At 46.9% G+C, this 12,509-nt stretch overlaps 1 protein-coding gene across 1 annotated transcript; it reads left to right on the forward strand.

The window, feature by feature from the left end:
* Nucleotides 1–288: 288 nt before the first annotated feature.
* Nucleotides 289–8,916, forward strand: MEX3C (mex-3 RNA binding family member C). The gene is made up of 2 exons (XM_065656170.1): nt 289–955; nt 5,912–8,916. The coding sequence occupies exons 1-2, from the start codon at nt 385–387 to the stop codon at nt 7,123–7,125; spliced, it is 1,785 nt and encodes a 594-aa protein (XP_065512242.1). The 5' UTR covers nt 289–384; the 3' UTR covers nt 7,126–8,916.
* The last annotated feature ends 3,593 nt before the right edge of the window (nt 8,917–12,509 follow it).

A 12,509-nucleotide genomic window follows, 5' to 3' on the forward strand; every position in this document is an offset into this window, starting at 1 on the left:
CTTTTTTCTTTTCTTTTCTTTTTTTTTTTTTTTCCCTCTGTCTCTTTTTTTTTTCAATCTTTTCCGGGCTCGCACCCGTTCCACCGAAACGCCTCCCAGCCCCGGGGCTGCTTTTCCCTCACAACCCCTCAGCGAACACCCGCCCGCCCACTGCCGGTCCCGCCCAGGAACCGGCTCCGCCGCCCAATGGCGCGGCCGCCCCCCCGGCCCTGCCTCCCTCCTCCCTCCTCCCTCCCCGCGGCCGCCGCCGCCGCCGGGAGCGCCATGGGACAAAAGACGCGCTGAGCAGCGCGGCCCCAGCGCCCAGGCCGCGCCCGCCCCGCTCCGTGCCCGCCGCGGCCATGGCGGCCCGGAGCCGCTAGGATCCCGCCGGCTCCCGCCGCCATGCCGAGCGGCGGCAGCGCCGCCGCCGCCTCCCCCGCCGCCGAGCCCGCCGAGCCGCCGCGCCTGCCGCCGCCGCCGCCGCCGCTGCTGCTGCTCCAGCAGCGCCTCGCCGGCCTCGGCCTCCGCGACCTGCGCGGCCGGAGGCGGGGGGGGGCGAGCGCGGCCGCTCCGCTTGACCCCCCCGGCGAGCCGGGGCCTGGCGGGGCGGAGGAGGCGGCTGAGGGAGAGCTGGAGCTGGGCGACGAGGAGGCGCTGCTGGCGGGGGAGGACGACGACGACGACGAGGAGGAGGAGGAGGAGGAAGAAGGGGACGCGGCCGCGCTGCTGCTGCTCCCCTCGTCCTCCTCGCCCCCCCGGCCGCTGCTGCCGCTGGGCTCCGTGCTGCTCTCGCCGCCCTTCGACGCGGGGGAGGCGGCGGCCGGGCCGCGGGGAGTGATGGCGGCGCTGCTGGGCCAGGCGTGCGGGGGGGCCGGGGAGCAGCCGGCCCTGCTCCGCCGGAGGAGCGTCAACACCACCGAGTGCGTGCCCGTGCCCAGCTCCGAGCATGTGGCCGAGATCGTGGGGCGCCAGGGTGAGTGGGGGACGCGGGGGGCGGCCCTTCCCCGGGAGCCGGGGCGGGGTGGGGGGGGGGGGGCGCCCGGTGCTTCGCTGGGAGCTCCCGCTCTGGCCCAAAGTTTGGCTTCCCCCACAGCTTTGCTGGTCGCTAGTTTCTAAGAGCTGGTGGCTGTATCTAACGTGGCCACGTCCAGGTAGGTGTTGGCACAGGGTTTGGTCTCCGGTGACGCTCGGCTCGGGCTCTCGTGCCGCCTTTCGCCGGAGGAACTTTGGACCGTGTTTGGCGAAGACTTTGGGGTGAAGGGCTTTAACTTCGCGCCGTCCTACGGCTTCCCGAGACGAAGCGAGACCTCTTGGAGCCCTTTCCTGCATGAAAACCCTCGTCTTCCTGCAGAAGCCCCTCGCCTTCCTGCAAAAACCCCGGTTCTGCTGGGGCTGCGGTTTCCTGTCGCCGGCTCTCCTGCGCCCCGCGGGTCCGCGTCGCACCCTGAGGATAAGGTCACATCGCTCGTGTCGCATTCGCCGTTGGCCCTTTCGTGCGGTCTGGCGGCAGCGTCGACGGAGGAGCGAGGACGATGACGTTTCGCCGGCTTTCCGCCGGCGAGCCCGCTTTTAAAAGCGCTTTTTGTATGTATACCAAGCGCTTTATATATAGCAGTGGCGAGCGTAGGTGTGGAAAAGCAGACGGTGAAGTCGCTGCGCTCTTCCCCTTCCCTTTTCTGTGTTATTTCTTAGTCCGGGGGTGCTGTGTCTCATTTGCTGATGGGCTCAGATAACCAGGGGTTGCGCTGCTCTCTCCATCAATGTGGCTTTTGTTTCTTTTTTGAGTCTAGAAGAAACAGCGAAACCGGTCGGAAACAAAGCGGCACCGAGCGCCAATGTTTAGGCAGGGTTTATGTTTTCACTTCCTACATTTATGTTCAGGTTTTAGCAGCTTGGGTCAAGGATTTTTATTTTTTTGCGGCGCGCGTGTCAAAGGAGAGGCAAAACCCCACGTTGCAGAACTTGGCAGGTATCGCTGATGCAGACGCGTCCGTTCTGTCCAGAAGCAAAAGAACATCTGAGAAATAGTGGTTTAATGTCTTTAGACTTTTCTCCTGTGTCACTGGGGATGAAAACCAGAACTGAAACCAGTTATTTCTCCAGTCCTCTAAGAGAGAAATACAAACTAGTGGGCTCGGAGGACCGATTTGCTTGTTCTCCATCAGATCGGGATTGTTCTCTGTAGTGTATTTCTCAGGACTTGGAGTCGCTTAAAAACGAGATAATGGAGTTTGCGTAAAAAATAGGATCATTGTTCCTGAAGGATCCCTTTGCCGCTTCTGCTTTTATTCCTTATCTGCTGTCGCACTGTTTGGCTTGTGATAAAATATTTAGCCTCGGTGGGGAGGGATTGTATCCTAAAAAGAGTTCAGGCTACAAAAGAGGTTACCAAAGAGATTTGCGTGACATTTGTGTAAAGAGGTCCTTCAAAATTCTGGTTTGGGGAGACTTGCGCTTGGAGACGGACGTAAGTTGTATTAGTTCCACTAAACATTTGTCAGATTTCTTAGAAGTACGAGTCCTCGCGTCTCGTTTTTATGGCCCAGAGGCTCTTGCGCTGTCGTCCACCTGCTTTGCGAAGTGCAGCCGGGTTTCCTCGAGCAAAGCGGCTCCTTCTGCTCTCTAAAAATGAAAATTCCTGTCTATTTAGCGCACATCATAACCAGCTGGTTGCGTTATCCTCAACCGACTCAGCTCGAGTTTTATGCCAGACTCCGTGCTGTAATACTTTAATATCTAATTATGTAAGGGTGATGCAATTGGAATGTTACTCCTGATGGATTTTCGCAAAGATTTAGTTTATGTTCTTCCTGTCGCTGCCTTTGCGAGGTATAAAAAGAAACGTTTGCAGCCCTGAAATACCAGGAATGCCGAGTTTGAACTGGAGGCGTTTACATCACTGGAAAAGGCTTAAGTAATATTTTCTTTTAATGAATAGTAGGTGTCCCTTCTTTAAAAAAAAAAAAAAAAAATCTATAGTATTTCTGAATTCTGGGAGGTTTTTTATGCTTTTTCATTTGTCTTGTTGACCCTGAAAAGTTCTCAACCTTTTCTTTTTCGCCCCAAAAATGCAGCTGGCAGACACTGGTCGGAGCAGCGTAATATGACAGTAATAAATAAAATACAACACGGGCTTTGAAGTGGAGGAATCTCCAAGGTGAACAACAAAGGAAAAGATATTTGTAGCCTTTTATTCTTGCGAAGGCATGTGACAGGGAGCCAGGAAAACCAGATTCCATTCATGGCAGCGCACTGTGTGAATCCGGACTCGCTGATGAGTCCGACCTTCGCTGAGTCGGCCAAGTCGCTGTGCTGCTCGGAACAGCGGAATATATTGGAATATTTAGGAAAATAGTGGGATATTTAGGAATACATTCGCTAACGCGTTCCGGTGGTGCGAATATCGTTTTCCAAGGGCTTATATCCGCGATAAATAGCGGGGTTTTTATCTCCCTAAGACACCAGTCGAGTCTAAACGATGCTTTTCTTTCTTCAGGAATAGTTGGGGAACTTGAAATGGGCAGAGCAGCCTCCGAACCCCAGATGAGTAAGAAGAGCAATGATATCATCCCGTTCCGCTGATTAAATCGATAACGACCAGTCCGCTTTGCGACTAAAATAACATTTGGATGCATATTTCATGAGCCTTTTTGCTTTTGCCCACGGGCTCTTGAGCAAAATACTACTTTGCTTCGGGTAGCCCTGTAAATTAGAGACCGAAAAAATAAATTGGTAGCCGATAATTAGCATCAGCTAAATAATAGTTATCGCTAAACTGGAGCGAATCTGAGGACCGTACATCGATGTCCTACAGTAGGATAATTATAGTCCTTTCAAAGAGAAATATATGTCTGGTTTTATGTCCTGATGCGTTGTGATGATAATATTACTGCCGATATTTCACCGGTTATTAATTGCTGACCTGTACAAAGCAGTGAGCACGAACAACTAACTAGTCGGAATTGCATATATATATTTTTTTTAACCGAATGCTTAAGAATACTCGTAAGAATAAGTTTAATTTGCGTGACTGAAGTCACCACCTGTCAGAATCGGCTGATTGCAACAAAGACCACAGGTTCACCCAACTTATTTTAAATTAAGGTTGAAAAAGCACTTATAATTCCGATTTTTTTTTTTTTTTTTTTTTATCTTCTGTAACGAGCAGGTTATTAAAGGTTATACGAGGTTTCTGTTGCTCTGGTACGATGTAATTTAAAAAAAAAAATCATTCCAGTCCTGCTGTTTTATCATCTGCGCGATGCAAAGATCCAACCGGAGTTGCAAAGTGTGTCAGGAGGGTGCAGGTTCATCCAGCTCGGATCGTAAATCCCGGGTTATAAATGCCGCTCTCATCTGGTTTTTTTGGGTGGGGAACGTGTAGAGCAAACGCAGTTCACGCTCGGGAGATTTTTCTTTTTGTGTAGCCTGCCAGAAATTCTGTAGATTTTTAACGTACGAACTACCAGAAGTGAAGACCTGCGTAAGTAGGATTGATTTTTAAGCTGAAATTATAATAATAAAAAAAATATCGCGGCATGAAACGCTGATTTCTAATCCTCTGGTCCTTTTGTTTTTCTTCTTATTTTCTGAAATAGTATTACTTTAAGTTTATGATGTACGTATACAAAAGAAATCCTGATTAACCTGCTTCCAAACTGCACTGGATTAACCTATTTATGGCATGAGAAAATGAGGATTTTTTTTTTATTTTTAAGCTGTTAGTCAATTTGGCACGTTTCCTTTAGTTACTCTCTCTTCTAGTACACTGTGCTCTGAGGTTCTGGAAGAGAAACTTTGTTCTAAACAACAAAAAAGCTCTTAAATTTGGGGTTTGATGCAATACCTCCACCCCCCAGGGCCAATTCCTTATTGCAAGCGACAAAATTTAACAGGGATGGGGCTGCGGACTTGCTGTAACAAAGGAAAAAAAGCCAAAAAAAAGGCGGCTGAGCACTAGAACACTTTTACTTAATCAAAAGAAAAGGCCTAAAAGCTCTAAAAGTGAAGCGTTTGTTTCCAATTTCAGTTATTTTTGAAGAATATCTGCCTTTTCTCTTTATTTCAGGTGTTTCTTTAAGTTCCTGGGATCTTAATATTGTCCAGGTTCTTGGTTTCCAGCACTGATACCAGTAATTCTGCACCAAATTCTCTGCTGTTCCTTTGAACAAAGACACAACATCTCTTACTTTTTACCTTCTGGTTCATTTGACAATTATATATATACATATATATATAAAAAAATAATATACTGTGGAATTTTGGGTGTGAAAACACGGCTCTAGCGGCACTTTTGAATGGGGAATTTGGTGTAAGTGAAGATATATAGTGTGAGTTATATGGAAATATTCCACGGGCAGGTTTGGTAACTCGTCGTTGTAACTTGTTTTGGGTTGTAACGGCGCCAGTATCACATTTTGGGTCGTAAATCGGAAAACAAGACACAGGTGGTGAGACAGACTTGGGAATTATTAATTCGCTTTTTGTGAGTCTTGACTCTTTTTGCAGGATTTTAGAAATAACTGAAGGATACGCAATAAATGGAGGAAAAAAATATATATAAACCCACCGGTATTTATGGGATGATCGTGAACGCGGCTGTTGGAGGGGAAAAAGCCGTTCGCGTTTATTCACCGCGGCTGTTGGAGGGGAAAAAGCCGTTCGCGTTTATTCACCATCTAATAGTACTTGAGGAGGTGACGGGTTTAAACGGCCCCAGAAACGTTGCTAAAATAGTTTGTGGCTGGAAGCGTCAGAGGTAGAAGCTGTTGCCGCTTTCTCTCGTGTGGCTTGCGGAGATAAAAACAGCGCTTCTGGTTTCACCCCACGGTTTCTTGAAACTCTCCCACCCGCTTAAAATAGACTCTTTTTCTTGTGGCTTTCTAAACTTAGACGTCTCGCTAAACTCGCTTGCGTTTCCTTTCGACAGGTTGCAAAATAAAAGCGCTGAGGGCCAAGACGAACACGTACATCAAGACCCCCGTTCGTGGAGAAGAGCCCGTCTTCGTCGTCACCGGCCGAAAAGAAGACGTCGCCATGGCCAAAAGGGAGATCCTCTCGGCCGCCGAACACTTCTCCATGATCAGAGCGTCGCGCAACAAGAACGGTCCAGCCCTGGGGGGTTTATCGTGTACCCCCAACCTGCCGGGCCAGACGACGGTCCAAGTCCGGGTGCCTTACCGCGTCGTGGGGCTGGTGGTGGGACCCAAAGGAGCCACGATCAAAAGAATTCAGCAGCAAACCCACACCTACATCGTCACTCCCAGCCGGGACAAGGAGCCCGTCTTCGAGGTGACGGGAATGCCCGAAAACGTCGACCGGGCGCGTGAGGAGATCGAGATGCACATCGCCATGCGCACCGGCAACTACGTGGAGCTGAACGAGGAGAACGATTTCCATTACAACGGTACGGACGTCAGCTTCGAGGGGGGCACCCTGGGGTCCGCCTGGCTCGCGTCCAACCCCGTCCCGCCCGGCCGCGCCAGGATGATCTCGAATTACCGCAACGACAGCTCCAGCTCCTTGGGAAGCGGCTCCACGGATTCCTATTTCGGAAGCAATAGATTGGCCGACTTCAGCCCGACGAGTCCCTTCAGCGCGGGCAACTTCTGGTTTGGGGAAACGTTGCCTTCGGTGGGCACGGAAGATCTCGCGGTCGATTCTCCCGTCTACGACTCCTTACCGCCGCCTTCCCAAACCATTTGGACTCCTTTCGAACCCGTCAACCCTCTCTCTGGCTTCGGTAGCGACCCCAAGCCCCAGCGCCAAGGGAGCCAACCGTCTACTCCTCGTTTGTCGCCCACTTTTCCGGAAAACCTGGATCACCCTCTCGCGAGGAGAGCGAGGAGCGACCCACCCAACGCCGCCCACCCAACCGGCCTCCCCATCTACATCCCCGCCTTCTCCAACGGTACCAACAGTTATTCCTCTTCCAACGGTGGTTCCACCTCCAGCTCCCCCCCGGAATCGCGACGGAAACACGACTGCGTCATCTGCTTCGAGAGCGAAGTCATCGCCGCCCTGGTCCCCTGCGGCCACAACCTCTTCTGCATGGATTGTGCCAACAAAATCTGTGAAAAGGAAACGCCGGCGTGTCCCGTTTGCCAGACGGCTGTTACTCAGGCAATCCAAATTCACTCTTAAAAAAAAAAATATATAGATAGATAGATATTATTATATATGGACTTGGAAAACTCTTTACAAGGCACGGGTGTCACGGTACCCTCTAGTAAACTTCCTAATGAATTCTGACTGTTGGGCTTTTCTTGGGATTTAGGCTGAAGTTGTTCTGCGAAATTTCGACGTTCTCAAAAGGCTGCTACGGTAACACTAAACCTCGGTGGGAGGAGATCGCGGCGCCAGGTTTTCAGCAGTTTACACGAAATAACGCACCGTTTTTCCGGGTTTTCCGAAGGATCTGGGAAGCGCCGGATAATCCGTCTGCCACGGAGGGCTTGTGGCATTATCGATATATCAACCAACACTTCCAACGCTGCCTTCTTTACACTGCCAGTTTTGAAAAAAACAGGTTTGGGAAAACTCCTCTTTTTTCCGCTTTGCGCGACAACTTATGCCTAATTCTCATCGTTGCGAATCCCTTTTTTTATTTTTAAAAAGCGCAGTTTGATTCCTTGACGCGGATGATGTTACCGCCGGGTTCAGATGATTAATTACGGCGAGAAGCTGCCCTGACGCGATTCCATTTTGCAGCAGGATCAGGAATATCTCGATTTATTAATTCCTCCCCGTTTTTTTTTTTTTCTTAATATAACGTGGCAAAGTCCGGTTGGCTTCATCCCGCTCCAACTTGGGGATGCGATTCCCGGGAGGACACTGACATTCCGTTCGTTAGTCCGATCGAGCTGTTCTTAAATTACATTTTTTTTTTTAGCGTGGAGTTCCAAATGTGAAGCATTTTTACGTTCGCTCCGTCTTTTTCTTGCACGTATGTAAAGGTAGATTTTATTTTTAGTAAGGAAAAGGAAAAAAAAAAAGGGGGAGTTGACGTGCCCCTGTATTATTGACATCGGCCCTACAATCAGTTGAATTCATTTCAAAAGTGTCTTTCCAATCATAAGGAGAAAAAAAGAAACCAAAATAAGTATTTTGAGCTTCTTACATTTCAACCTGTGGGTGTTTCCAGCGTTTTCATCCTCAGTACGTTCCCAAATCTGTGCTGGCAAATATTAAACCAACAACAAAAAAAAAAAAGACAAAAAAAGACACAAAGTGGAGTTCGGGTGGATTTTTTTCTATTTTTTCCGAAGCATTATTTTCCCAAGAAAAAGCTTTTTTTCTCAGTATATTAAAAAAAAAAAGACAAAAAATACTATGTGTATTGAACTAGTAAATATACAGAAAATTTTATTTTTTATTTCCACTTGAAGAGTTACATTTCGTATCAAAAAAAAAAAAAAACCAACCAAGTTTACAAAGAACGGTTTTTATTTTATGACTTTCAGTATAAGAGTTGCCTTGACGGCACCTTACGTACCGCGTAACTTTAATGCTAATTGCTTGTAGATTAATTAATAGTTCCGCATCAGTATTGAAACTTAATCTCTCGTAGGTCCGAACAAACCCTCGCCCCGCATGTATTTTGTATTTTAGCGCCTCGTACACGGCAACTAATACGCCAAGGAATCGACAGCCATTAGGTGCGTGTACCCTTTGTATAAACCACAAACTTAACGATGAAACTATCGAATCTAGTTTAGTATTTGCTAATTTTACTACACTTTTTGTTATGTATATGTAGGGAGGTCGTAGGGATTATAAATTCAATTTGAGTAAAGTTGGAAAAAAAAAACAAAAAAAAAAGAAAACAAACATATATTTTATGATAAAAGGGCCTTTAACTTATGACGGCCAAAGCACTGATATTATATATTTGCTGTAAAGAGAATTATAAGAGTTTTATTTTTCTGATATTAAAAGTTACTTAATAAAGACTCGTTTCCATTAACTGGAATGTTTCGCTCTCGTCGTGGTTGTCAAAATTCCTTTTTCCTCCCACCAAAGGGACTCGATACTGAATTCGGTGCCTTTGCGTGTAAATAATCTTCGTTTTCCATTAATTACTTGTTTTCCAGGCTGCCTTTTAAAAGCAAATCGTGGTTTTTCTAGAGCGCCCCACTCAAAAGTCTGTCCCTATTAAGTACTGAAATCAAGATATGTAATATATTAATAATAATAATTGCTCTTTCCTGGCAGGACGCAAACGCAATTATTTGAATTTCTTTCTGCTTTAAATGCTCCAAGACCTCATTGCATGGAGGTCGTTTTCACCTGCACCTTCATCCTCAAATTGTCCAACCTCGATTATTTTGGATTATTTTGGAATTGCGTAAAACAGACACGGGCTTAAAAACCTCCTGTTCGCCTCAATGAATTTATTTTTCTGTGTGATGGGTGAGTAAACCCGCCTGGAATTTTAACTTTTGCTCACAAAAAGGGAAGCGCAATGTTATTTATTTTTTTAATTCCAAAGGAAATTTTAAGTTTGAATTTTATTGTAGCCCCTGAAGCTTTCCCAAGAGCTCCATCAGGGGCTTTTCCCAGGCAAAGAAATGGTTTAAATTTAACGGGAAAAAAAAAAAAGGAATAAATCTCCTTCCTTGGAACTAAAAGTCCCTTCTCCACGTCTAGGGAAGATTCTTGTGTCTATAGACCTGGAAAAGGAGGAGGATGAGACCACCAAAGCATCAAGACTTTTGGGGTTGGAAAGGGTGGAATGGAGAATTTGGGGGAAAAAAACTCACCTGAAATAATTGGTATAAACAAAAAAAATAATCAGTTTTAAATTTTTTTTTTTTATGGCGGTTATTTGGTGGCTTTCGTTGCGGTTTGGTTTCATTTTTTTCCCCCAAAAATATCCTCGGCCCATTTTTTTTCTGAATTTCCAAGAGCAGCTTAAGTAAAATTGAAAAGAAATAAATGCGGAAGGAGCTGGGGGTGAAGAAAACAAACGGGTTTTGGGTTAACGAGCTCGTCAGGCTCTTTGGGATGGGGTTTTGGTGACATGTCCCCCCCCCCGCCACTGCCACACGGGGTGTCCTTGGTCACGTCCCCGTCACCCTGTGGTCCTTGGTGACATTTACCGAGGCGAAGAGCTTCACCCCAACACCTCAAATCTCTAACAACGCCCCTAAATTGTGGGGTGTCCCCTCTTACGGCTGCGGAGAATGCGACCGCGTCCCCGGTCGCGAAGCCACCGCGTCCCCACGGTGATTAAAAAGGATTAAAAACTCCCCGTCCCGAATCAAATCAAGCAGCCGAAGAGCTGAATCTTGACCTTTTTTAATCAAAAACATACTCTGGTACAGAATTTCAGGAAAGTTAACTACAGTATATTATCCACAAACTAGGGCTAATGAAAAAACAGACGGGAAAAGCTACAAAGGAACTACTGGGAATTCTCTTGACCGCTTATCAAAAGGCAATGGCTGAAAGAAGAAACGCATCACGAGGCTTTCGCGCTCAAAAATAACCCATCTCAGGGTGGGTTTTGGGTTACGGGGACTGAATCGCAACTTAGCGCTACCGGATTTCAGCAAAAAAAGCCACGGAAAAAGGTAGCGGAGCGAGAAAGCGGGAGGTGATCAGGGTGAAAGATTTAAATCTTGTGAATTTAGGGAGATTATTACTCACAAGGCGCAAGACCAGCGCCAAAAAAAACCTCCAGAGGTTTTGTCCGAAGTCGTTCTGCTTCCCGACAGGTCTCACCAGTGAATTTTTCGAGGTGGAAACTCCAACTGAGATCAGCGATTTAACGTGTAAATTTTTCATCCCTCGAGAACTGCATCCGCGACGACACACGATACGCATCTTGTAATTTTATAGAGATGTTCGAGTGGGGAGGAAAGAGGATTTCTTAAATCAAGTCAAAATCCCGCTTAGAAGACCCATCTCGTCGTCTGTAACTGGTTAACGAAGCAACTGCACAACAGAGTAAAAAAATCTAAAATCTAAAGCGCTTCCTCGTCAAGATTAAAGACGTCTCGGTCACGACCGTCAAGACATAAAAACCATTTGAAGGGTTCTGAGGAAAAAGCCCATCCCCGTAGGAATTTTTTTCATGGATCCTAGCTAAAAAAACCCCTAAAACACAAAAATTGAGGCAGTTGTTCCCGATAAAATTAAGGATTTTTCAACCATTTCAGCAAAAAAGTTTCTCCTCCATCCCTAGCGTGTCAACTTGAGACGCTCAAGTTTCAAGGCTAAAGCCGCCTAAACCTTCCGGCGCTAATCCCCGGTGAAACGGCAAAGTCCTCGAGCACAAAGATTTGTGATTTGGTAATTATTTCATCGCAAGAATTAAGACGTGGGAACAGGATGGTGAGAAATGGCCGGCTGAAAAAAATGACGTGTTGAATTCACCGAACGTTGAGATGTTTGGAGGCGAAGAGACGCCATTCCGGGGATGGTCGGGGAGCTGCAGCTCTTTTCTGGATCTTTGAAATATATTTAAATGCAAGACTTTGAAAGATTTCACGTGCTGCTGCTGAAAGGTTTTCCAATCCGTTACGCGCCTTGGCGCAAGAAATCAAAATACAAAAATTAAGCTAAAGGCGCATTAAAAACTAAGAATGAAATTCTCTCCTTTTGCCCTTCAACAGTTACTATCGCGTCTTGTCAGTAAAATTAATACAATTTCTGTATTTTTACTGCCTCACGTAATATTCACGCTTCTCCAATATAGAGCCTGCGATTTCTTGGTTGCGATAAACCCCGTTGCCGTTATTTCCTTGTTCTGAACGTATCTGGGCAAGATAAGACCCTCGCAAAGTGAAACAGGGAGTAAAGCTCACGGACGACTCCTCAAATGAAGTTTGTTCTGATAAATCCATCACTCGGAGGGTTAAGACGCTTCCTAAAAGCCGAGACGCCTCGTACCCAGCAGGAAAACTACCGCAGGCGGTTCAAAAGGGAGAGGAACACGCGCTCGGGCTTTTAATTTCTTCCACCAAATGCCGGTTTCCATCGGGAATGAAACCTCATGGAGCTTCTCTGAGGACGTCATCAGAATCCTCCGGTCCTCAAGAATCTCAAGAAGTTTCGGACAAACTAGATCGTCAGGAGAGAAAGGAAAAAGGTTTTCAAGTCGAGGCCTTGAGAAATGTCAACGTCCTTTTTCCGAACATCAAGAAGTCACCACGTAAGAGGAAAACGACGAAGCGATCTTGTTAGAAAAAGCAAAGCTTAATGAAGATCTGCAGAAAACTCATTGATTTCTGCCCAAAGTCTTCTGTGCTTAAGAAACGACCGCTGAGTTTTCCAACGAATTTCAGCGCACGGGGAGGGGAAGCCGGATGTAATTCTCCAGATTCCTGAAACTACGCAAGAAACTTGGCCAAAAGCTTCTGAATCAGCTTTTCCGGGGTTTTTATTTCTGTGAGCTCAGTCCAGCTCTGCAGAGCTTAAGCCGGCGTCTCCGTTTAACTAAGCTCCAACTTCTGTTCCCTTTTTATACCCCTAATGGTTGAAAGCGAGAGATCCTCAGGATGTGGCTTTACCGGGAAAAAGGG

Source organism: Caloenas nicobarica, chromosome Z, assembly GCF_036013445.1.
Source record: "Caloenas nicobarica isolate bCalNic1 chromosome Z, bCalNic1.hap1, whole genome shotgun sequence".
Lineage (NCBI taxonomy): Eukaryota > Metazoa > Chordata > Aves > Columbiformes > Columbidae > Caloenas > Caloenas nicobarica.

Excerpts from the sequence above, each read along its gene's own strand:
- MEX3C (XM_065656170.1), top strand. The coding sequence starts at position 385 with ATGCCGAGCGGCGGCAGCGCCGCCGCCGCCTCCCCCGCCGCCGAGCCC. Across the intron at positions 956-5,911 it reads CGAGATCGTGGGGCGCCAGG|GTTGCAAAATAAAAGCGCTG; the intron begins GTGAGTGGGGGA and ends TCCTTTCGACAG.